This window comes from Diceros bicornis, chromosome 1, assembly GCF_020826845.1.
Source record: "Diceros bicornis minor isolate mBicDic1 chromosome 1, mDicBic1.mat.cur, whole genome shotgun sequence".
In the NCBI taxonomy this organism is placed as follows: domain Eukaryota; kingdom Metazoa; phylum Chordata; class Mammalia; order Perissodactyla; family Rhinocerotidae; genus Diceros; species Diceros bicornis.
Window position 1 is genome coordinate 9,210,382 of NC_080740.1, and position 27,527 is coordinate 9,237,908.

General features: G+C 37.5%; 1 protein-coding gene across 3 annotated transcripts in view; it reads left to right on the forward strand.

The window, feature by feature from the left end:
- The window catches only part of MSH3 (mutS homolog 3), a 176,915-nt gene that overhangs the window by 109,231 nt on the left and 40,157 nt on the right, over positions 1–27,527 (forward strand). For all 3 annotated transcript variants that reach the window (XM_058523611.1, XM_058523690.1, XM_058523772.1), the window contains exons 19-20: positions 2,526–2,637; positions 22,214–22,371. In XM_058523611.1, coding sequence (XP_058379594.1) covers positions 2,526–2,637; positions 22,214–22,371 — 270 coding nt within the window. The remainder of the gene's footprint in view (positions 1–2,525; positions 2,638–22,213; positions 22,372–27,527) is intronic.

The window sequence follows — 27,527 nt, forward strand, 5'->3', positions numbered from 1 at the left end:
GTGATCCTTAATCTTCTGTATACCATACCATCAGGGTCCGTTGGACCTAATTTCAGTTTTCAGTTTCTTAAAAGTCTTCCAAAAAACAAAGAGAAAATTTACTTTTCTTTTTTTTTTTTAAGAAGACTAAAACTCCTTCTGTCTTGCATTTACCATATGGGTCCATTGGACCCTTTTATAAATCTATGATGCGTTTTAGGATCTTTAATGATTTTATCTTTCATATGTCTGAAACATTTTACTATTTCATCATCCTAGGAATTATTTCATCATTGTTTATCAGTTATTCTCACTATGCTATGAAAGTCTAAAGTAAAAAGAAAACTGGAGAATGATAATGCAAAAGTGAGGTAGAAATCACTGTCACATCATTCTTCAGTTTTCTCATTGTATTGCCCGAAGTGTTACATCATCTTTCAAGTAGGTATAAAAAAAGACTGGAGATGCCACTGTTGTTGTCTGCTTTTGACTTTCAGTGAACATGGTTAAGAATTCAGAATTTTTCATTTTTCACCATAATAGCAAAGAGGAAAAACTTGACAGAAGACATTTCACAGTTATTAGATTAATCAAAAGATGAATATGTGGAGAAAGATAGCAGTGCCCTAGATAGTAATGATGATGGTGGAATTTCTTGTGAAAACAAAATCTCAGATTATGAGTGTTCAGATAACAATATCCTAGCTGAATTTTATGAAACTCAAGAATCACTGTGTGAATAGTTTATTTGTAAAGGCAAAATGAAATGTAGTATTCTCATCCAGTTAGCTATTCCATAGGAAGCATACATCATGCAGTATTTGGTGGCAAGAATCTGGACCATCCTATTTTGTAAAAGGACATGTGGCAGTATTGTTTTATCTCGTATGATGTTTGTGCACTAAAATTTATTTGATACTGTTTGTAGGTAGACAGTTGCTGAAGGCAGAAGATTGAAAGAAAATAGATGATATGAAATAAAAATATCATTTGATTATTCTAATTGTATTTATAAATATAAAAATGAAAATGTTTTGCAGTTATGAAGCAAAGAAGATGGCTGTCTTCTCATCAACAAAATTATGAGCTTTAAAAGATTTCAAAGAATTCTTCAAATATTGCATTTTTGTCAGTGAAAGTAGGAGAAGAACTAGAAATAATGATAAGCTAGAACCTGTAAGAAATGTATTGAAATCTAGAATTAGTGTTTATTGATGAGTATGGTCCAGGTGCGTGCATGACAGCTGATGAACAGTTAATTACATTCTGAGTGTGTTGGCCATTTCAGGTATATATGCCTTCAAAACCAGGAAAATATGGAGTAAAAATTTGAGATTTGCTCTGTTTAAATTCTTACTAACGTTTGTCATGAGGTTTTTTTTACTACCTCTTTATTCTTAACTTTTGCAACTTATTTGTAAAATGACTTAGAAATATTAAAAAAAAAAATGAGTCCATTGGACCCATATGGTAAGTGGTGAAATCTGTTTTATGTGCACTGAGGGTTAAGGAAAAAAGAAAAGTAATTGTGGAATGATATATTACAGTATGATTCTGTTTTTTTAAGAAATCACAAACCAATATGATGGGTATATATAAACCTAACTGCATAGAAGGAGGTTGAGAAGGGCAGACACCAAACTGGTCTCAGTGGTGACCTCTGGGGAGGAGACTGAGAGTAGGACACTGCTCATGGGAGCTTTCATAAATAGAGAAAGCTAGAGATAAAAACAGAAATAGGAAAGCTTGCAAAACAAGACCAGCAAGGCAAAAAAATTTTTATATCAAAAAAAGTGAAAGATACTAAAGCCCATAGATTTTTTTCCTTTGTTTTTTTTTTTTTTTTGTGAGGAAGATTAGCCCTGACCTAATATCCATGCCCATCTTCCTCTATTTTATATGTGGGACGCCTGCCACAGCATGGCTTGACGAGCGGTGTGTAGGTCTACGCCCGGGATCCGAACCCATGAACCCTGGGCTGCTGAAGCGGAGCGTGCAAACCCAACCACTACACCACTGGACTGGCCCCTGAAAGATGTTTTAATTGAACAGAATATGAAAATTTTAGGTCTTTCTATCCCTAAGTCCAACATCTAATGTATATTAATGTAATAATTAAATCTATAAATAATTTTACATGATTTCCTTTATTACACTTGTTACTGAAAATGGTTTAAGTAGCAATAGACTGAATTGTAATTTTTATTAATGAAAATATCTTAGAGAATAGTAGAAAACTAAAAAAAAATAAAAGGGTCTTGTAAAGGCAGGTCTCCATAGTGGAGCCATCATAAGACTCTGCTGAAGTTTGTGCTTCAGAGCACTGTCATTATAATAACTGTCTTCCCAATTCTTATTTTATAGTTAAATTTAGCTTTTATACTCAGAGTCTTATTCTCAACATATGTTCTTCAAGTCCATGTTTAAAGTTTTGTTGTCTCACAGACTGGCCAAAATTTTTCATGCTATCTTATAAAGGCTTATAAAGGCTATCTTATAAAGGCTGTTTCCATGCCTAGTAAATTGAAACATACTTTGTTTTGCAGACCAACTCTACAAGAAGAAAGGAAAATCGTAATAAAAAGTGGCCGGCACCCTGTGATTGATGTGTTGCTGGGAGAACAGGATCAGTATGTTCCCAATAGTACAAATTTATCAGTAAGTACCATGTTATCCCCCCAAATAAGAAAGAGATGATGACATTGATCCCAAATTTTTAAATAATAAGCAATGTTTTTAAAATTTACCTGAATTTTAACTTTGGCTTTAAATGGACTAATCCTTGGCTATAGTTTTATACTCACCACCAAATATGGAATTGGTTCTATTTCTAATGAGAGATTATCCATAGAGGCGAAGATTTAGCAGCTAAAGGATTAGTTTTAATTAATTATTCTAGGTAACCCACTAAAAATATTTTGTATTTATAAATGCCAACAAAGGCTAGTACTGTGATTTTGCAAATTCTTGTTAGGGTATAGTGTTACATGCTTTGTCTTGTGTTCCACTATTTTCAAATATTCTGTGAAAGAATGAGAGATACTTCAGCTGATTTCAGGTGAGAATTTTTGTCACATGGGCTAAAGTTCTCTTACAGAACATTAATGATCTTAAATATTTATTCATTTAACACATACTTATTGAGTGCCTATTTAGCCCTAGGTAGTGAACTGCGCGTTAGGACAGAGAGTGGTAAGCAAGACAGCGGTATTCCTGCCCTCCGAGAGCTTGTGGTCTAGCAGAGAAGATAGGTTATTACAATATAGCTTGGTAAGTGCCATGATATAGGAAGCAAAGATGTCCCAGGAGCATGGAGCATGTCGACCTAACCCAGTGTAGAGCGAGCACTGGGGAGATTTCCCAGGGATGAGATGGTGACTGAAGAGCGAGTCAGCATGGGCTAGGGAAATGGAGAGGAGTGTTCAGGTTGAGGAACCAGCATGTCAGAGGCTGGAAGTGAGGCAGAGCACGGTGAATTCAGGGAACAGAAGATGCTGAGTAAGGTTGGAGCGTAGAGTGTAAAGAAAAAAGTGTTCAGAAATAAGGAAGAGGCCAGTTTGCTTATATGCCATATTAAGGAATTTACATTTTTTTCCCTAAAGGATTGAGAATACAGCAAGAGAGTGATTGAATCTGGGGAAAAAAGTGAACTTGTGAGAGGGGAGGGTGTGTGTGTGTATGTGTTACATAGAGCTGCATTGTCAAAGATAAAGCCATATACCAATTAAAGGGGTAAGGGTAGTTTTATTTGGTAATATTATTGCAATAGGGTAAAGAGTCCAGTGTGAACTGAACTCAGCTTCAATTTGTGCTGAGTGCCTAGGCGTTTTAAAGGGAGAAGGCGGGAGTAGGGAGGAGGAACAGGAGTGAGAAAGCGTTTTGAGCAGATTCAGGGAAGTGGAAATTTATAAAAAGCGGGAAAAGGGATTGGTTACTGTGAAACTCACCTGGGTTTACTAACTGGCACCTGGCGTTTATACCCACCCACAGGGACTGGGAAGGAAAGGGGGAGTTAGCTCCTTGAATGTTTGCAAGTCCTTGAGAACACAATTCTGGGTGGTAAGATTTACATCTCAAAGTGGCAGAAATAGGATTTATAATTGCAAGCTCTCTGAAGTAACTGCTCTAAGAGGAGATTCAGGGGCCATCACCAGGTTTTGAACGGAACAAACAGTAAATTGTCCTGGCAGCGTTATGCTTTCTCAGGCAGGCACTTCAGGGGGGACTGGGGTCATCCTGAGCATGTGGCCTTGAGCTGTTAGAAACTATGCTAGTGTTTGTTCTAGTCTCTTAGTGGGGTGAGTAAATAAAATCATTTGTGCTGAGAGGGTGCAGTTTTTATAGGCCCAGGTTGAGGCCTGATCAAGAAGAGGGCTTGGAGGAGCCTGAGTAGAGTTTGGTCAAGGAGAGTCTTCGTCAACATGGGAGTAAAGTAATCTGGTGACGAGATGAAAGAATTAATATGTAGGGATTAGTTAAGTGAGAGAAGTTGTATCAGAGAATGAGATGCCTGACTTTAAGATTTCAGAGGTAATGTTCTTCTGAGTAATGGCAAGATCCTAGGTATGGCCATGGAAGGTGGGTGGCAGAAGTAGAGAAGGTCTTTGGAGATGAGGAGATCAAAGAACAGAGTTTGGGAAAAAGTCATCCACGTGAATGTTGACATCACCTAAGATAACAGCAGGATTTGTAGGGGAAGACGAAGGTGGTCCAGGTGTCAGATTCCAAGGGATGGAGACTGGTGACCTGGAGCTTTCTGGGTGTCTGCAGTGAGGACAAGCAGAAGCGGTAAAGCCCTAAAGAAGGAGATAAGGAGGAATCTGAACCCTGAGGTATGTGTGGTAGCAGGTGGCAGAAAGCTCAGCCTCCAAAGGAAGGGCTACAGGGGAATAACAGCCAGGTTTCAGTGTAAGCCAACGTAGGAGAGAGATGTTAAGCACGGAGGTTAGAAAGATAGAAGGATTGGGTAATTTTTCAGAGGACACTGGGAGACTTAGAATGTAGGGAAACAAGTGGAAATTAGGTCAAGAAAGGAAGCCCAGAATAGCAAGGGAGTTGGGAATATAACTGTGTTCCATCTTGGAGATGGAAAGAAAAAGATGTATTATACTGTTTAATAAAGCAAGATTTGAGAAACTAAAATAGCCTTGTGCCTAATTACAAGAACATTTTACAGAAACATTGAACTCTTATATTTAAATTTTTACAAAATAAATGGAGTGATTTATTCCAGCAGGCACCTCAGAATATTCCAGAATATTCGTTTCTTTTACATATGCTTTTTCTAACTTGAGTAGGAGTTGATATAGAACTGTTGCTATGGTGAAGTGCATTCTTTTTTGCAGAGTATAAATTTATATATAGGGATAGAGTTGAAAAAGAACTTACTATGTAAAACTCAATTTAAAATATTTTATAGGTGTTAATTATAAAATATAGCCTGAAAATAATTTCCTGAAAGTCAAATGGTATTGTTGCTTTTGATAATCATGTAATTTTAAGAAATGGTCTTTTGTACATGTAATTATAAGTATACTTTTCTGGATTCTGTATTGTATGAACTTATTCTAGTGCTTCTGAATAAGCGAACTTTCTGCCCACCTTCTCGCTCCTGGTTTTAAGAATAGTCGTTTTTTTCCCCGCACATTTCATTATCTTGCATTTATTTATGAATTTTTTATTAGCATTATTTTATGAATATTCTTATGGATTTTGACACACTTGATGTTAGTGTTGTGCTTGTGTCAGGCTTACAAAGAAGAAAGAGACATAATACCTCCCTAATCTGGTGGGAGATATACCCAATTAAATTAACACAAATAGAACACGTATTTATAAAGGCTATGAGGGAACTAACAGATTACCTGGTAGAAAAATTGGCAACCAACTTGAACAGGCATTTCAGAGTAGAGGATATCAAAATGGTCAATAAACTAACTTTTTTTTTGGCTGCTATATACTAGGTTTTCTGGCAGAAATATAGCAAAGACTCAGAGAGGAACTGTGACTTTGAGGTGCTTGTGGGACATTGGGTGGAGATCCTAAGGTGCAGGTGGATATAAAGCCCAGGAGAGAGGTGTGAGCTGGAGTTACAGATTTTAGAATGGTCCTGATGTGTGTACAGGGAGTTTAGACTCGAACTCTCACTCAAGGAGAGCGTATGAAATGTCAGGAAGGCTGATGGCAAAGCCCTCACAGGCACTAACGCTGGAGGAGTGGTGTCACTGAAAGTAGGTTCACATGAAGAGAGCCTCTCAAGAATCTTTTAGACATGTTTTCTCTACCTTTTTTTTTAAAAAATGTAGAGTTCTAGTTTAATCTGAGCATCAAAAAGATAAGAACAAAAATACAATGGTAACAAGATGCTGTTGTGTATTCCTTACTATCCTTTAAGACCTAGCTCTGCCTCAGCTTCTAGGAAACCTTGTTTGACTTCTCTAAGCAGAATTGAAAGGAATGCTCTTTTAAACTTGCTTTTTGTTCCCTTCCCTGGCTCACTGCATAGTCTGAGTAGACTTAGCAGCCACTGGGTCTTCCCACCTCCATCTTGCCCACCTCTAGTTCGTTCTCCACTCTGCAGCCACAGGGCTTTTCCCAGCCTGTCACGTCGCTCTCCCATTTGAATTAATGCCTACAGTCCAGCCGTGTAGTTCCCAAGTCACTAGATCTCCGGGTCTTGGCAAGTGGTGTTCCTTCTGCCTAGAATGTCATTCCCCACACTGTACACTGCTGCCTCACACCCCCACCCCCCACCCCACTGCTCTGTGGCTCCTGCTTGTCTTTTGAGTCTTGTCTTGGGTGTCACCTCTTGCACTCAGCCTTTCCCAAGTGGATGCCCCTATCACATACCCACAACGATCTGTATCTCCCCACTTTAGTACTTATTCCGCTATATTGTAACTGCCTTCTTTTTTGGCTGTGGTTCCCAGGGGACTAAGCTTGAAGAGAGCAGGGAATGTGCTTCTCCGGTTTGGTTTGGTCCCACTGTCAGTCACAGTTCTCTGGCACAAAGCAGGCACCCAGTCAGGTTTGTTGAGTTAACAAGGATTAGCTAGAAGCCTTGAGCACTCTCCAAGTCTCACTTTCAATTTTTGCCTTTTTTCTTCACAAAATGTTATTTTTTAGGATATTATGTGGGGATTTCACAACTTTTGGAATAAATATACTGTAGAACTAGAAGGGAAATTAGGGATCATTTAGCGTAGCCACCTCTTCATACCTGTGAGTAAACTGAGGCCCACTAAGGGGAATTGACCTGCCCGAGGTTACCCACGTCAGGTAGTCTTCAACTCTTTCCCAAAATGTAGAAATATTCTAAGGTGAGCCAGTGCTCTCCACCCTTTTTCAGTTCATAGCACACATAGAAAATGGTAGTACTTTGATGGTACATTGGAGTAAAAGGAGAAGCAAAAGGTTGCCCAGAGCGAAAAGGTTTCCCAGGCTGTCTCAGCCCCACCTGGCCCCTTGAGGTTTAGGAGGTCAGCATCTTGGCATACTTGCAACCTGCGAGGTAGACCAAGGCACAGTGTGCCAAGACATGCTGCTCGGGAAACGCCACCGTAATCCACTACAGTCTCGGGATCGTTAGCTTATTAACCCTAATGACTTTCTAATGGATGGACTTTTGACAATAGATTTAAGTTGGGGTTTTTAGTTTGTTTGTGTTTTTTTCTTTTTGTTTTTAATATAAATTATACAAATTCACCTTATTAGGAGAGTTAAAGAGAGAAGTGTGATTGATGGTTTCTTAATTTGTGGGAGGGAAGAGAATGAGTCAAATATACACAGCTGGAAGATTCCTAGGAAGCAGCGGAACCCTTGGATCTCTGTGGCCCAAGGGAAACCCACAGCCCAGGTGTTCTAGAGTGGGACTCGGTGGGCACTGGAATCCTGGTCACGGTCCCTTCTCCTGAGACCAAGAAGGGGCCTGGGTGCCTCAGTCCCTGGCACTGTGTGTGGCACACCGTAGGTGCTCACATATTGTTACATGAGTGATGTTGAAACCGGTGAAGATGAGGGAGTGCCGGAGGGGACCAGGGAACACAAACTTCCCATTTCCTCCCTTCTCCCAGCACAGATACTAGTAGCTGCCCTGGCAGTGCGTGCTTTGGCTATATAAAAGTTAGTAAGACTAATTGCAATGATATTCATAAGCTATTGACTCTTTGTATCTAATTACCAAGCAGAACAACAACAATGCATACCATAAAATATGTTAGAGTTTTAAGCTTAATTTAATTCCGTGGCTGGGTTATTCTCATAGATTTTGCTGTAAGTGTGTTTTTCACATAGCACAGTCATTGGATTGTATCATTAAAAATTAGAGGAAATATTAGTGACATTTGAACATTGTTTTCTGTCACTTCTTCCCCCTGGTGCCCCTGTCTTCCTGCTTCTGAAACAGTGAGATAAAGAAGGGCATTTTGTATGATAACTGGTGACTTTTTAAAGTGTTCTGACCTGTGCTGCTCCCTCTGCCCAGAGTGTTCCTCTTCTCTCTTCCTGTCCCTTACCCATCGCCATTGATTGAATTCCTACTCATCCTTCGAGACCCAAAAGATACTACCACCTCTTTAGAGCCTTCATCATCACTCTGGCCAAAAATAATCTCTTCTACTCTAGCATTTTCTTTGTTGTGTTTTTTTAAAATTCTTACCATGTACCCCTTTTTGTTATACAGTTTTAGTGGAAAAGTGCCTAATGGTGATAGGAGATAGAAATTCAAATCGTGGTCTGCTGTTATTTTACTGACATCTTGGATAGGCCATTGCACTCACTGGGCCTCAGTTTCTTCATCTGTAAAATGAGGGGGTTGGCCTGAGTGACAGCTAGCTCTCAGTGGAGTGTAAATTGGGCAGCATCCAGGCATCAGAAGGATTTGGACCCTTACCTTGGCATCTCAGCATATAGCCTGTACTCCTTCCAGCCTTTGTGTTTGTCATTCACCTTAGGTTAAAAGTGCAAGGATTTGGCTGAGAGCTTGTCTGGAGGAGGCTTTCACGAGGGTGAGCTTTCACAGGCTCTTACTGTAACCTGCCATTGATTAACATTTTCAGGGAATAAAACACTTCGAAACTGCCAAACTTTTTCAGCAGTCTGCCACTATTATAAAAATGGTTCTACTATGATTCTTTTTTAAAGATAGATGTCAATATCTCTACCTGCCAAGGAAGAAAGCATTTTTTGCAGAAAATGAGCTGATGCCCAAGTCTTGGAAATTAACATGTGACAATTTTAGTTGTTTTATTTATTTTTTCTGCTGTGCATCTCCTGACGTTGGGGATATTCTGACTGATCATCATTCTGGTGGACCCAGTGGTGGACCCAAGGATGCTGGCCCTGAGCTAGGGCAGCTCTTCTCTTACTTAGCAGTGACTGTGATTCCCTATCACTGAGTAAGGATCCCCTTTGAGACATCTGTCAGAGGATGATCGTCACTTAACATCCCAGTTCTGCTATTCAGTAACTGTGTGTTACTGGGCAACGTACTTACCTTCTCCAAGCCTCTGCTTCCTCAGGAACCTGTGACATGGGAATACAGTAATACTAGTATTACCCCGTGAGACTGTTGTGAGAACTTTATAAATGAGATGATGCACATAAAATCATTAGCACAATGTCTGGCACTTGTTATCTGTGATTTTCTTATGATACCTTAACATATACCGTATAATTTTTCATTTCCACGTCCCTTTTTCTCCCAAAGAAGATGGGAGATGTGGAAGTTGATTAGTTATCTCAAAACTTACTAGTTTAGATTCAGTGTTTTGACTCTTCATATACAATATTAAGGTCTTAGTGACTGATGCTATCCTGACAGACATTGCCAATACTAAGGAAAAACTTTCAAGAATGAACTTCTAGCCTCGGCAGTGGTTCATCAAGGCAGTGCAGTAGGTGCCATACAGAAACGTAGTCCCCTTAGTGCAGTACTTTAGCTTTTGTTTACTGTCACTCATCCATCCATCCATCCATCCATCCATCCATCCATCCATCCATCCATCCTTCCATCCATCCATCCATCCATCCATCCATCCATCCATCCATCCATCCTTCCATCCATCCATCCATCCATCCATCCATCCATCCATCCATCCATCCATCCATTAATCTATCTATCTGTGGTTTCTTAAGAACTCGCCCTGTGTGTGGCATCACACTCAGTGCTGAGAACAGGTCTGGGCACTGTCTAGGCCAGTCCGGTTTGATGCATCCCCAGTAACTTCACTAGGCTCCAGAGTGTGTAAAGAGGTGGTTTTTGCCAACTTTCAGCTTCTAGCTATCCGGTTGAAATGCTTACTCATCCTAATTGGTCTTCCAGATGGATTTAATGTGTTTTTCATATCTGAGACCTTTTGATGTGTGGTGCCTCAAATACATATGATCCTTGCTAAAAGATAGATGAGCACATTAGATACGTGAAATTTGTTGATCATTTCCTTACTTACTATGTCATCTTCAGTACTATAGAGGAAAGGGAGTCGTATGTTCCTGCCTAGTTTTTATAGAGAATGCAAATGATTTTTTGAAATGTAAGGGTGGTGAATAACCCTGTAGTGATGCTTTTCATGTATTAAATTCATCTATTTGATCAATATTTATTAAATGTTATTTATTTTTTATTGAGGTAACATTGGTTTATAACATATAAAATTTCTGGTGTACATCATTGTATTTCGATTTCTGTATAGACTACATTGCGTTCACTACCAACAGTCTAGTTGCCATCCATCACTGTGCAAATGTGCCCCTTTACCTCTTTTGCCCTTCCGCACTCCTCTTCCCCACTGGTAACCACCAGTCTTTTCTCTGTATCTATGTGTTTGTTTTATCTTCCACATAAGAGTGAAATCATACAGTATTGTCTTTCTCCAGACAGGTGTTTTTCTGTCTGACTTATTTCGCTTAGTATAATACTCTCCAGGTCTATCCATGTTGTGTCAAATGGCAAGATTCCATCTTTTTTATGGCTGAGTAGTATTCCATTGGGGGTGTGTGTATGTATATATGTATGTATATGTATACCACATCTTCTTTATCCATTCATCTGTTGATGGGCACTTAGGTTTTTTCCCAAGTCTTGGCTATTGTGAATAATGCTGCAATGAACATAAGGGTGCATATATCTTTTCAAATTAGTGTTTTCATGTTCATTGGATAAATACCCAGAAGTAGAATAGCTAGATCATATGGTAGTTCTATTTTTAATTTTTTGAGGAATCCCCGTAGTGTTTTCCCTAGTGGCTGCACCAATTTACATTTCGTAGAGCAGTGTATGAGGGTTCCCTTTTCTCCACATCCTCTCTATCACTTATTTCTTGTCTTTTTAATAATAGCCATTCTGATGGGTGTGAGATGATATCTTACTGTGGTTTTGACTTGTGTTTCCCTAATAATTAGTAATGTTAAACATCGTTTCATGTGTCTGTTTGCCATCTGTATATCTTCTTTGGAAAAATGTCTGTTCAGATCCTCTGTCCATTTTTTAATTGGTTCATTCATTTTTTTCTTGCTAATTTGAGTTCTTTGTATATTTTGGATATTAACCCCTTATTGGATATATGGTTTGCAAATATCTTCTCCCAGTTGGTTGGTTGTCTTTTTGTTTTTTTGTTGGTGGTTTCCTTTGCTGTGCAGAAGCTTTTTAGTTTGATGTAGTCCCATTTGTTTATTTTTTATTTTGTTTCCCTTGCCCGAGGAGACGTACTCAAAAAGATACTGCTAAGACTGATGTCAGAGAGCGTACTGCCTATGTTTTCTTCTAGGAGTTTTATGGTTTCAGGTCTTACATTCAGGTCTTTAATCCATTTTGAGTTGGTTTTTGTGTATAATGTAAGATAGCGGTCTACTTTTATTCTTTTGCATGTGGCTGTCCAGTTTTCCCAGCACCATTTATTGAAGGAACTTTACTTTCTCCTTAAGTGCCTTCTTTATGCTAGGCCTTGTTCTAGTCAGTGGGCATGAATAAGATGACATAGTCTCTGTTTTCATGGGAACTTACCTTCTAGCAGTGATGTTGGTAATAAACCAGTAAGCAGGAAAATTGAGGACATTTCAGAGAGGGATAAAAAGTATAAAGAAAATAAAATGGGCTGACATGATAGAGAATGACAGGACAGAGGGCTTAAGCAGATTGGGTAGTCAGGAAAGGTCTTTCCTGGGAGTTGATATTTGAGCTTAGACTTGAATAACAGAAAGATCCAATCTCAGGGAAGAGCATCCCGCATGGAGGGAGCAACTGTGGAAAGGCCTTAAGGCAGCAATGAGCTTGGCGTCTTCTGGCAGGTGGAAGAAGAGCAGAAATCGAGGCTAGCTGGTGCTGAGTGAACACATGAAGCGTGGGAGGAGATAGGCCAGAGAGGCAGGCATGACCTCCAAACCATGGTGAGAAGTTGGGGCGTTATTATAAGTACCATGGGGAGCCTTATGAAGGCTCTTAGCAGGAGACCAGTTCTGTTGTACGTTTTGAGACAATCCCTCTGGCTGCAGTGTGGAGAGTGGACTGTGGGCAGAGCAGCCAGAGACTGGTCAGGATCCGTCCACCAGGACGGTAGTGGTAGAGATGGAGACAGGTGGTATTTATGCATCTCATAATACCTCCTGATTTCTTCAAAGTCTCCTATCTTTTTTCCTGTTAGTATTTACTAGAGTGCCCAGTATACAATTTATCTCCCATTGGAGATTTAAATATTAGGGCTTATTAGGAAAGCAACCATTTTGTCACCTACAAATAGTTGAGTTTAGTGAGCTGAAAACATTTCACTCCTTAGAGGCTCAAAGTTAGTTCTTGTCTGAAATCTTCAAATCTGGGCTAGGTCTGGAAAATCCACTTCCACAATAGTGACTGCAAATCTGACCAGGTTCCCTGTGCACCCCTTTTCCCAAGTACCTCACACAAGTGAATTCCATGGCTTCCCTTCATCCAAGCAAAGCTGGAGCAAAGCTCTGGTGCTCATTTAGTTTCTGCCCTTTGATTCCACCCAGGGCCACATGTCCATATAATATGCCTGAATTTGGACATAGTATTTTTCATAGAATCATAGAATTTGAGGGTGAGAAATCATTTAATTCAACTCCTTCATTCTAGAAGCAGGGGGAACTGAGACCTAGAGAATTGTATTGACTTGCCCAAACTCTGGACTAGAAACTACCTTGCTTGACTTTTGGACCAATTCTTTATTCATTTTCCCCCTCTGTCATTTGTTTGTTTGTCAAGATTCTCGTAGAAATCAACACCACAGTGAAAATGACTGGATGTTAGTACCCCTCATTGCTGCTGAACCCATTTACAGATACATTATGGATTGAGATTTGGGATATAAAGAAAGGGAGAAAGAAGGAGAGAAAATGGCTCCTTAATCCCAAAGACAGCCACTGTTAACATTTTGGCAGAATTCCTTTGTCTTTTCTTTGCATTTTTTTAAACGGAGCCATGATTTTTTTCATATAAATGTTTTTATATCCTGATTTTTAAAATAATATTATAAAATAAATATTTTCCTATATTATTTAAAAGTCTTTCCTAAGATAATTTTTTTTTTGGTGAGGAAGATTGGCTCTGAGCTAGCATCTGTTGCCAATCTTCCTCTTTTTGCTTGAGGAAGATTTTCACTGAGCTAACATCTGTGCCAGTCTTCCTCTATGTTTTGTATGTGGGACGCCACCATAGCATGGCTTGATGGGCAGCGTGTAGGTCTGGGCCCAGGATCCAAACCCATGAACCCCAGGCCAGCGAAGCCAAATGTGCGAACTTAACCACTACAGCACCAGGCCGGCCCCATAAGATAATTTTTCATGCCTTCATGATATTCATTGGTATGGATGTACCATAATTTTCTTAACAATTCCTCTTTTGTATTCACTTTCTTGGTATTAAAAATAATTCTGCAGTGGTACCGCACAGAATTGATTCCTAGAAGTGGAATTGGTAGCTCAAAATGCTCATGGTAGAAAACTTGGAAAACTAGAAACCTATAGAGAAAATAAAAAATCATCTATAATTTCATAATCCAGAGGTAACTGTCAATAATTTGGATTTTTCCTTTTCAGTCATTAAGTGGCTTGTTGTTCAATGCGTAAATAACTTTTCCTAAAATCATTTATTGGAGTGTCATGTTTAATTAGACCAAATGTTTAATTAGGCAGCAGATCATATTGGTTAAAAGTGTAGGCTCGCTCTGCTCTCTCATTTAAGTTTTAAATCATCTTTCTGGTTCATAGAACTTTTAAACACTAAAGAATCTAATATTTTAGTGTTGAAAGAGACAACTTAGAGTAATTTTGGTCTTTTCACCTTCGATAGTATGCCTTTTGATAACCAAAAAGTCTTAATTTTAATGAAGTTGAATGTATTGATCTTTCCTTGTATGGGTCAATGTTTTTGTGTCTAACTTAAGAAATTCTTCTCTGTCTCCAAGATCATAAAGACGTTCACCTATAATTTCTTATAAATATTTTAAAGTTTTACTTTTCAAATTTAGGTCTTTAATGAATCAACCTAAAATTTATTTTTATATATGGTGTGAGGTAGGATTCTAATCTGATATCTTTCTATATAGATAATCAGTTGTCCTGCACTGGTTTTCAAATAATCTACCTTTTCCCCAACAGTCTCCAGAATTATTTCTGTCACATATTGTTTCCATATTTTCATGGAACTGTTTTGGACTCTCTTTTTCACCAGTCAGGTTTTTTTTTGTCCTTAAGCCAAAATCACACAGTCTTATTTACTATAGCATTATAATAATTCTGGTAGGGAAAATTCTCTCCACCTATTCTTCTAATAGAATGTATTGAGTTTTCTTTAGCATTTGCTTCTCCCTTTCATTTTAGAGTCAGCTTATCCAGTTCTTTGGGGAAAAAAAAATTGAGATTTTTATTGGAATTGCATTGGCCCTATAGATCAGTTTGGGGGAAAGTTGACATCTTTATGATATGGATATGACATATAAATTTGTCCTCCACGAATGTAGTAGATACTTATTTTGGTTTTCTTTAAGTCCCCTGAAGAAAAATATAAAATTTCCTCCATAAAGGTTTTTTACATCTTTTATCATATTTATTACTAAGTATTCTTTTTTGCTATGTTGGTCGTATCTTTTTTACAATTATATTTCCTGACTGTTCGTTGCTCTTATAAAAAAAATGCAGTTGATTTGCATTTTGATCTTAAATCTAGCCACTTTGCTAGACTCTCTCATTAATTATAATAATTTTTCTAGAGATTCTTTTTGGCATTCTTTGTAGGTCATTATGTGTCTGTGAGTAATGACAGTTCTGTCCTTTCTAGTCTTTATGCCTTTTGTTTCTTTTATTGTCATATTACCCTGCCTGGATAAGGTTGAATAGAAGCAGTAATGGTGGACATCCTGTCTTGATTGGTCTAAAGGAAATGCTACTAACATGTCCCTATTAAGTCTGGTGTTTGCCGTAGACCTTTGGTAGATACCCTCTACCTGGTTAAAGAAGATCTCTAGGGTCATTTAGTTCTATCAGTCATTCATCAGTTACAGGTGTATAGTGTCAGGGAGAGACCTGTTTCCCAGCTAAATAAACATTGTTTAAATATTAGAATTCTGATGTCTAAGTTTTTATATAATATTTTCTCTCTATATACAAAGAATTGATTTCTGTGTATCAATTGGCTCTGAAATCCTAAAGTTCAAATAAACTAAAAACTTCATTATCCTGTATAGAATGCAGGAGAAATGAAGTGCTCAAGGAACATGTACCTGATCATGTGGTTCTAAAAGCCAGCAGTTTCTGTGTAGTTCAGTATAAGAGAAAAATGTCATTCTTTTTGAAATATTGGGAAGTATCAGACGTCCTTATTCTCTTTTCACCAACTTATATGCAATTTAAATTCAGAAGAGAGTAACGTTTCTATTCTTGTAAGTGCCATACTCATAATTTTACTTATCAGACTCTTCAAATTAGTTTCACATTTGGCTTTTACATTAAGCCTAAGCCAAATTTATTTTCATTTCCTTTTCTTCACTTTCTTTAGTTCATTTTTTCTTTTTCAGTCTGTAGTGCATTGGAAATTTTTCTTATGTGGCTGCTTTAGGCCTCTTCTAGTTTTAAGAAACAATGATTTACAAACTGTTACAGTATTTGTAGTTTCAAAGGAATTTCACATATATTTTCTTATTTATTTTAAACTTCACAAAATTCACATGAGGCCAGGATTTCTGTTAATCTTACAGATAGGAAATGAAGCATACCTAGTTAATGGCGAAGCCAGAACCTGAACCCCAGTCTTCTAACTCCAAGTGCTTTATCACTACAAATCTTATTTATTAAAATATTTTGTTTAAGATTTAAAAAATACCCTGTCAAATTATTGATTCTCATTGGATGAAAAAACTGAATCAAACAATAGGGAAAAATACTTGTATCTTTCAAGGCATTGGAGGGAATAAAGTGTCTATAAGATAAAAGGTGTATGTTGTTTTTCTTCAGAGCTTTCCTAAATTACTGATTAGAAAAAATTCTGTTTCTGCATTTCCGTCAGCCACCTGCATGTGCCCATTGAGTTGGTGATTCCACTGCAGACAGCCCCGTAAACAGCGCTTCCGCAGTTCAGGGCCTCAGTGTGACAGTGTCACCTCCTGTGGGTTATTCTCTGTTTCACTCTAATGTATACAAAGTGTCATTTGGAGGTGATGTGAACTTTTCCTAAATTATAGAAATGTGTTTGTAAAAAGCTATTTGATTGGTCATGATGATTATCCATGAAATAAGTAATTAAATCTTAAAACAATTCATTTAAGTGACTTTTAACTGCCTAATATTTCACACAAATGAAAAGGTATGGAAAACAGTATAACAGATACCCATTTACCCTTCACTCAAATATCAGAGATTGACATTTTGTAATATTTACTTGAGGTTTTTTTAAAGTAAATAAAATGTTACAGATATAGCTGAGGTCATACCTAATTAACTGCCATATCTTTTCCTCCCTCTTCACCTCCTGCCCTCATTGGTAACGATAATCCTGATGTTATTTATTATCCTTATGAATGGTTTTTATTTTTTTGATAGACACGTATCAGTGTATAATTAAGTTTTGTGTATTTTTAAAATGTACATATGCCACACTGAATCTATCTTATGGTATTCTACATTGTAAATAATTGTTTTAATAATTGTACAAAGTAGATCTATTCATTTTCCTAATGGTAGACAATTTGTTTCTATTTTTTGTCTATTGTGAATACAAATAGTACTACAGTGAACAATTTTATGAATATCTTTTTGAGCACTTGCTCAAATTTTTCTAGGGTATTTTTCTAGGATAGATTCCTGAAAGAGGAATTGCTGGGTCTTACAACCCAGTATATGGAATCTTTAACTTCACTAGACATTTCCAAATTGTTCTCCACGTCTTTGCCAACATGCTGCCTAAACAGACTTTTAAACCTTTTCATGATCTGATGAATGTGATAAGTTATCTTGTAAAAATTGTTCCTTCAGAAGTTTTCACTGTTTGTATTTCTTGAAAAATGCTGCTGGTTTCATTTTCCTTTCCCTGATTAATAATATGTTTTTGGCCTTTCGTGTTTCTTTTTCTATAAATATCCTATTTATGTCCTTTGCCCATTTTTCCATTGTTTTGTTGTTATCAATATGTAGGAGTACTACATCTTTGTTATATACCTTTTTGTTTTATGTTGGTGACTTCTTTTAACAGAGTTTTTAAAAAATTTAATTGTGTCTTTTCCTTTATGCTTTATGTTTTTTGTGTTGCTTTTCCTGTCTTGTTCAATAAATCATTCTTTACCTTCATGTCATTAAGCTCTTCTCCCATGTTTTCTTCTAAAAGTTTAAGGTTTACTTTTCGCATTTAATTCCTACATCCGTCTAGATTTGATTTAGGGACTCGGAGATTCAGGCCTAACTCTGTCTTTTATCATATGAATACCCAATTGTCCCACTATTGTTTGTTGAATATGGCATCTTTTTTGCTTATTCATAATCCTGCCTCTCGCATAAACCAAGTGCCATATCTAGGTTTGTTTCTGGGCTTGCTTTCTGTCACTGCTCTGTTTACCTTTTCCTAAAGTGGTGCTACACTTTTAATTACTATAGCTTTACAATAAAGTTTCCCCTGCCACTTGTGGTTCTTCAAAATTGCATTGACTTATTTTTTTTTACTCTATCAATATCAAAATTAACTTCTAGAATTGTATTGCTTGGTAGATTTGTGAGAATAAATTTCCTTTTGAAAATAACCTTTATTGAAATACAGTATACATTCAAAAACATGCACAAATCGTTAAGTGTACAGCTTAGTGAATTTCCACAAAGTGTACCCACTCAAGTATCCAACACCCAGATCAAGATAGAGCAATAGAATGGAAATAGAACACATTCTAAAAGCTCCTCTTGTAGAGTAAGGGAGGTCCTCCCAGTAACTACTTACTCCCAAAAAGATAATCACTATTCTAATTTCTTTTACCATACATTATAATTTTTCTTGTTTTTGAGCTTTATATAAACAGAGACATACAATATATACTCTGTGTCTGACTTCTTCTGTATTTTTTGCATGTAGTTTATTTCCATTGTCATAGAGAATTTCATTGTATGACTGTATCACAATTTATCTGTTCTACTAGTGATAAACATTTAAGTTACTTCCAATTTAGGGATATGTGTACTGCCATGAACACTCTTCTACATGTTTTTGGGCATACATCCTATACACTTCTGTTGGACATAGACCTAGGAGTAGAATTGTTCAGATATGTCTATTTTCAGCTTTAGTAGATTCTGCAAAACAGTTTTCCAAAATAGTGTGCAATGTACGCCCCCTCCCCCCAACAGCAGTAGATAAGAATTCCAGTTGTTCTACATCTTTGCCAAAGCATAATATTGACAGTTTTCTTTTTAACTTTAGCTATTGTGTACTTGTGAAGTGATGTTGTTTCTTTATGATTTGATTGCATTTTCTTAATGAAGTTGAACATCTTTTCATGTGCTTTTTGGCCATTTGTGTATTTTCTTTTGTCATGTTATTTTAAAATTTTCTTGACCATTTTTCTTGCGGTTATCTTTCTTTTGATTTGTAGGAGTTCTTTATGTATACTGGATTCAGGTCTTTGGGAAATACATAATACGTATATCTTATGTTCTATAGCTTTTCATTCTCTTAATGGCATCTTTTGATGAATAGAAGTTCATAATTTTAATATACTCCAATTTTTCAATCTTTTCCTTTATAGTTAATTCTGATTTGTGATCTGTTTAAGAAATCTTCTTTGTCTACTCCAAGGTCATATATGTTACTATCTAATAACCTCATTGTTTTTCCCTGTCTTTCAAATCGATAATCCACTTGGAATTGATTTTTGTTTATGATGTAAGTTAGGAAATCAAGATTTTTATTTTTCTGTATGGATATCCTTTTGACTCAGCACCAGTTATTGGCAAGACCATCCTTTGTCCTCTGTGCTGCAGTGTCACCTTTGTCATAAATCAGTGACAATCTGATTGACAATACACGTCAATCTGTTTCTGGACCCTATTCTATTCCACTGGTCTATTTGTATGTCTTTGGGCTAGAATCACACTAGTTTAATTATTGTAGCATTACAGTATTGAGCCTTCTAGTCTATGAACATAGTATATTCCTTCATTTAATTAGGTCTTCCTTAATTTCTTTCAATAATGTTTTGTAGTTTTCTGTATAGAACACTTGCTCATTTTTTAGATTTATTTCTAGGTATTTGATTTCTTTTGATACTGTGGTAAATTATGTCATTAAATTTTTTTATTTTTAATTACTTGTTACTAAACTGTAGAAATAAAGTTGACTTTTGAATACTGAATTTATACACAAAGATCTTGCTAAATTCATTTATTGATTCCAATAATTTTTATAGATTTCTTTAGATTTTCTGGGAACACAATCATGACATATAGAAATAATGATAGTTTCATTATTTTCTTTCCAATCCTTATATCTTTTATTTCATTTTCCTGCATTTTTTTAATGCATGAGTATTGAATTTTATCAAATGCTCTTTCTATGTCATTGGAGATCATCATATGAATTCTCTTCCTCATTCTGTTGTTGTGGTGAATTACATTGATTTGCTTTTGAATATTAAACCAATCTTGTATTCCTTAAAAACTCTAAATAATTTATATATCCTTGGATTGACTTCTTAATATTTTATTAAGGAGTTTTTGCATTTATATTTATGGATGAAATTGGCCTGTAATTTTTCTTTCTTGCAGTGTTCTTGTCAGGTTTTGGTATCAAGATTATGGATTATGTTGGCGTTCTGAAATGATTTGGGAAGAATTTACTCTCCTTCTATTCTCTAGAAGAGTTTTTGTAAGATTGGTGCTATTTCTTTCTATGTTTGCAAGAATTCAATGGGGAAGTTATCTGGGTTTGGAGCTTTTCTTGTGGAAGGGCTTTTAAATTACAGATTTAATTTCTTAGTAAACATAAGATTATTCAGATTTTCTATTTCTTGTCATTTTTGCCAGTTTTAAAAAAGAAATCTGTTCCTTTTATTTAAATTTTCAATGGGCTTATTATTTTTAATCTCTGTAGGGGAATTCATTTTATTTTAATCACTAGTTTCATCATTCTATTAGTATCAAGCTTCTTTCCTTGTTCTCACTGTGCCAAGAAACATAGATTCACTCAAATTCCTTCAAATAATGGAGATTCATGAGACTCAAATTCCTTCAAATAATGGAGATTCATGAGGCTCATTATAAAGCCACATGTAACCATAAGAGAAAGAAATTGCATGGGAAGAACGACCTCTAGCACATTTTGGCTTTAGGGAGACTGGAAATGTATGGTTAATTATGATATTGGACAGCTTTAGTGATGGAGCAGGTTTTCTTTTTATCTCCTCAATACTAAGACTTTACAGTGTTTTACTTTGATACCGCATTGTTTGCATGAAGTTTCTCTACTCCTTGGAGCTCTTCTCTATATTTTCTTCCTCTTCGTTGCTAACTACTCTCTTTACCTGCTGCTCTATAATAACTTTTGTTTCCTTATAATTCCTTACTCATGGTCTCCAGTGCCTTATGACCTCATTCTGTTTTTCTTCAACCTCTGCCCCAGTTACCAGCTGATTGAACCTCTCCATGGTTCTCAGTTTAAACTCCCAAGAGGTTATTGATTGGCCCAGTTTCAGAAGAGATTGTATGTGAGACCACCTCGTAGGTTGTGGGTCAGTTATGGACTGGCTCTTCTTGACCAGGCAGGTGTTGCCACGGGTGGTGGGTTCACATAGCACAGCATGTGGGTGCCTTGGGCTAACTCCTCTGTACAGGGGGGCTGCGGTTTCCCATAGGATGAGTCTGTACATGGCAAGTACTGTAATTGGTTAATACAGGCAAGTTCTAGAAATTAAGTCGTTGCAAGTGTTTCAGCTTTTCTGCTTCTTTCACATGCTCTGGTGAAATGCTCATTAATAATTAAATACTGATAAAACCGATATCTAGAATTGGGTATTATTAGTCTCTTTAGTAGTCATCCACCTGTAATTGAAAAAAATTCATGTGCTATCAACCCAAATTAGGGCTTTGGGCCGTTAGATATCTAATACCTCGAGCTTTAGGATGGGCAAACAGAAATTGATAGATTTTAAATGTAAGTAATATAAAAAACACATACACATAGGCAGATTAATGAATCTTTAATGAGAAAGCTGTAGTAGTTATCTCATTTAGGTTGTTTCTTGTTATTTGCTTTTTTTTTTTTTTTTTTTTTGTGAGGAGGATTAGCCCTGAGCTAACATCTATTGCCAATCCTCCTCTTTTGGCTGAGGGAGCTTGGCCCCTAGGCTACTATCCGTGCCCATCTTCCTCTACTTTATATGTGGGACGCCTGCTGCAGCATGACTTGACAAGCAGTGCGTAGGTCTGCAGCCAGGATCCAAACCTGCAAACTCCAGGCAGCTGAAGCAGAGTGCACGAACCCAACCACTATGCCACTGGGCTGGCCCGCTTGTTATTTCCTTTTTTATATCCAGAAACAACCATGTGTGCTGCTAAGAATTCACTGTTCTGCAATGACACAGCTCAAGTTGAAGACAAAAAGGTCCTCTTTGCCGTTGTGATACTTAATTAGTGACATATTTAAATACCACAAAGCAATCTTTTGCCTAATGCATTCCCATTTATGGAATAAATTATCGATATTAGATAAAAGCCCCTCTGGTACTATAAGTGAAATTGCTTTTTAATTTTCTAGGGAGACTCAGAGAGAGTAATGATAATTACTGGACCAAACATGGGTGGAAAGAGCTCCTACATAAAACAAGTTGCATTGATTACTATCATGGCTCAGATTGGCTCCTATGTTCCTGCAGAGGAAGCAACACTTGGAATTGTGGATGGCATTTTCACGAGGTAAAAACATTAGTTCTATTTAAATATATTTCTGAAAATAAATCAAGCCCACATTGTCACATGAATTTTCTTTTTATGTACATATTTAGATGAATAGATTTGCTCTTAAAATATTTAGAGTTTAGGAGCTTAAGGAAACCATTTCATCATAGATATTAATACCCAAAGAGACCTAGGGGATCATTTTGTCCAGTAGTTTTCAAGTTATTTTTAGTTACTGGGTTCTTACTTTAAAGAAAATCTTATGTTAGAAGATCAATATTTAGACAGATGAAAGCAGATCTGTTCTCCCTTAATCAGAGGTGGAAGGCTTGGAGGCTTTGCTGCGAGGCTCTGTAGAGCAGCCTGAAAACTAGCCCACTCTCCTCCTCTTATAGGTGGGGAACTGAGAACAGACCCAAAAAGGCACTGGCCCAGGATAATTTAATTCATATTCTCTCTTATTCTAAGAACATTACATGCAGCTGGCAATGTCTTGCCCTCAATATGTAAACCTAAATTGCATGCCCTATTAGGAATATGAGTGAAATATCCTGGTCTCATTAACTAGAATTCATATTTTAACCTAAATAGGTTATATATCAGTTCTTAAAGTACTATTTATACTTCTTATATGTACATTTTTAGAAAAAAGTTGTGTATAGTATATAGTCAAGCTATGTGTGTAGAGTATCTGATCTGTTCTACAGCTTCATATTTATTTAATATTGACTCTGGAATCACATCAGAAGATATCACATGCTAACATTGATGTGCCTGAGTGGACGTGAAGATACTTTAAAGCTTGATTTTTAATCTGAGAGTGAACAAAGCAAAGCAACCTAAATTCTGTTTGATGCCATATCACCAAACAGGTGTTATTTTGATCTCCATGTATTTGTAAATTAACTCAATATAAGAAATCTAAAAGGGCGGCCCCGTGGCTTAGCGGTTAAGTGCGCGCGCCCCGCTACTGGCGGCCCGGGTTCGGATCCCGGGCGCGCACTGACACACCGCTTCTCCGGCCATGCTGAGGCCGCGTCCCACATACAGCAACTAGAAGGATGTGCAACTATGACGTACAACTATCTACTGGGGCTTTGGGGGAAAAAAGGAGGAGGATTGGCAATAGATGTTAGCTCAGAGCCGGTCTTCCTCAGCAAAAAGAGGAGGATTGGTATGGATGTTAGCTCAGGGCTGATCTTCCTCACAAAAAAAAAAAGAAAGAAAGAAATCTAAAGAAACTTTCTTTAGTTTTTAAAGTTGTAATTAATCTTCTATTTTGTAAGAAAAACATACTAGGTATTTTATTTTGGTTACATTATTAAGAAGAGTGACAGAAATTTAATAAAGAGAAAAAAGATAAAAAGAAAAAATAAAAAGAAAGAAAGGAAAAAACATCTTGGGCAATGTAAGGTGATTTATCTGGAAGGGAATCTTGTTAGTGAGCAGAATATCAGGAATGTTTTTAGACACAAGTAATAGAAAAGAAAATAAAAGTTTAGTTTCTCATAGAAGAAGAAGGCTTGAAGGAGGGGGCTGCTTCTGCTGTTTCAGTGGCTCTGCAAGTTGTTGGCCTTTCCTCGTAGTTGCAGGGTGGTTGCTGCGACTCCAGACGTCGTATTCATGTTCACATGAGGAGAAGGGGAGAAGGAATGCCAAAGCTTCCCCTTTGTTCCAGGAAATCAGTACCTTTTCAGAGGCCTCCCAGAAAACTTCCATTTATATTTCACTAACCAGAATTGTGTCTTAGGGCCATAAGTGCAAGGGAAACAGAAAGTAAGAATTTGGTTTTGTCCAGCTTTTATAATGGAGTTATGCAAGGGACACAGTGTTTGGGAATGAATTCAGAGGTAACCGGAAAATAGTTTCTGCCACAAGGAATGAACTCAGTGATAATAACAGCTAACCTTTATGATGGTAACATGTTTACAGTGGTAGTATAATAACATTCTTATCCATGCATGGGCATTATTCTATGCCCTTTATATAAAATACTTTCTATTAAGTACATTCAATGAGAGCAAGTATGAGCCTTCTGAAAAAGGACTAACCACACTAATTTTAAGAAATTTGGGCACTTATCCTTTCATTTTCATTTGTTCATTTGTCCAACATACACTAACTTAGCATCTAACACATGACAAGCACTGGGAATACAAAGCAACTGTAGTTTCTGTTCTCATGAAGCTTACCTGGTGGGGAGAAGATCAGCATTAACCAAAAAATTGTATAAAAAATGTAAAATTTCAGCTGTGACAAGTGTACAAAGACCGTGTACAAGATGCTGTGGCAGTCTAGGATACTGAGTATGATCTGGTCAGGAAGGTCAAGGGAAGGCTTCCCTTAGCAAGCAACTCTTGAGCACCCATCTGAAAGATGAGTTAACTGATCAAAGGAAGGAAGAGCACTTCAGACAGAGGGAGCAGCACTTGCAGAGGTCCTTTTGCATTAAAAAAAAAATGAGGAGAGTGACGTCAACGTCATGGCAGAGTGTGCTTTCCTGTAAACTCTTCCCCTGATAAGATACAAGAAAAGAAACAGTCACAGACCAACAATGGACTCCTAGACAAACAATGGACTCCTAGACAGCGAAAAGCAAGATCGGAAAGATCCACACTGCCGCACATCTGAGAGAGCAACGTGCTGGGCCCCCGGAGGAAGTGGGGAGGGGTAAGGAGAACTCCTCTCCCTTCCCATCAGATCAGCGATCCCGGTCCGCGTGGCTCCCAGAGAGTGGGGGGTGGCCCTCTGCGGGGAAACTGTAGCTCTTTGGGCTCTCTCAGCCAGTGGGAAACTCCCACACAGAAGACTCAGAACTGCTACAGGGGTACCATCAACATCTGAGCACCCCATGAGAGCAGATAACGAGGGGCGAGTGAGAAGCCCCCCACACCAGGGACTCAGTGGGCAAAAGAGAGAGCCTCCCCCCGCCCGCATGCGGGACACTGCAGCTCAGCCGACCAGACCAGACCAAGCGGCCAGTGGATCGCAGCGAACAGCCAGGGCAGAGTGCAGGGGGCTCAGATTGCATAGCCCGTAACCCCCACACGGTGGCAGCTGGTGGAAATTGCAACCACATATTTCCAGGATGAGGAAAAATAAAGCCAGTACAGGAACCACAATGCAAAGGTACATGAAATCACCAGACCAGAAGGAAAATGACAAGCACCCAGAAACCAACCCTGAAGGCACAGAAATCCATAACCTGAACGACAGAGATTTCAAAATAGCTATCACAACAAAACTCAACGAAATACGAGATAACACAAACAATTCAATGAGATTAGGAGTTTCTTCACAAAGGAGATTGAAATCATAAAGAAAAACCAGTCAGTACTGATGGAGATGAAGAACACAATGGAGGAAATAAAGGAGAATCTGGAATCTTTAAAGAATAGAGCTGACAATATGCAGGAAAGCATTAGCATTATAGAGGATAAGAATACAGATATGCTGCAGATGGACAAGGAGAGAGAACTAAGACTAAAAAGAAATGAAGACATCTCCAAGAAATATCTCACTGTATGAGGAAATGTAACATAAGAATTATAGGTATTCCTGAGGGAGAAGAGAGGGAAAGAGGAACAGAGAGTCTAGTCAAGGAAATAATAGCTGAGAACTTTCCAAATCTGGGGAAGGAGCAGGAAATACCAGTAAGTGAAGCCAATAGGTCACCTAAATAATTCAACAGGCAAAGGCCCACTCCATGCATGACATGTAGTGGTAAGGCTGGCCAAAATCAATGACAAAGAAACAACATTAAGGGCAGCTAGACAAAAACAAAAAATAACGTACAAAGGAACTCCCATCAGGCACTCAGCGGATTTCTCAACAGAAACTTTACAGGCTAGGAGAGACTGGAAAGATATATTCAAAATACTGAGAGACAAAAACTTTCAGCCAGGAATACTCTATCCACAAAAATTTCCTTCAAATATGATGGAGAAATAGTAACTTTCCCAGATAAACAAAAGCTAAGGGAGTTCATGGCCACAAGACCCCTCACTACAAGAAATACTTAAGAAGGCCCTCAGGCCTGGAAAAAAGAAAAGAAAGGGAATATAAAGTTTGGAGCAAGGAGAAAAATAGGTAGACAAAATCAGAAAAATAGTCGATCTTTACCAGCATAGGTTAGCAACCACTTAAACACCAAAATCAAAGATCAAAGGAAGGAATTCACCAAAAATAAATATAACCTCATCACTGTAAACACATACTGACAACACAAGATAAAATAAGGTATAACAAGAACGACTTAGAAGGGGAAGAGGAAAGTGATTGAATTGACATAGTATAAGGAAATAAGAGGCCGTCAGATAACGGACTGTCTCATACACAAGATTTTTTAGACAAACCTCAGGATAACCACTAAACAAATAATCAAAACAAAACGACATATGATAAACAAAGAGAAAACTAGAAGAGTCATAAGACAGAACAACCAAACTGAATTGGCAGTCTGAAACAAATGGGACAAGAAACAAAGGAAATGCAAAAGAACCGGAAAATAAATGACAAAACAGCAACATTAAGCCCTCATATATCAATAATTACCCTAAATGTAAATGGATTGAACTCTCCAATCAAAAGATACAGAGTGGCAGGATGGATTAAAAAGCAAGACCCAACAATATGCTGCCTCCAGGAAACACATCTCAGCTCTAAAGACAAGCACAGGCTCAGAGTGAAAGGATGGAAGACAATACTCCAAGCTAATGGCAAACAAAAGAAAGCAGGTGTTGCCATACTCATATCAGACAAAGTAGAGTTCAAGATAAAACAGATTAAGAGAGACAAAGAAGGGAAATACATAATGATAAAAGGGACACTCCACCAAGAAGACATATCACTTATAAATATATATGCACCCAACATAGGAGCACCAAAGTACATAAAGCAACTATTAAGAAACCTAAAAGGAGACATTAACAACAACACAATAATAGTAGATCTTAATACCCCACTGACATCAATGGATAGATCACCCAGACAAAAAATCAATAAAGAAATAGCGGACTTAAATGAAAAACTGGACGAGATGGACCTAGTAGATGTATACAGAGCATTCCATCCAAAAACAGCTGACTACACATTCTTCTCAAGTGCACATGGAACATTCTCAAGGATAGACCATATGTTGGGAAACAACGTAAGCCTCAATAAATTTAAGAAGA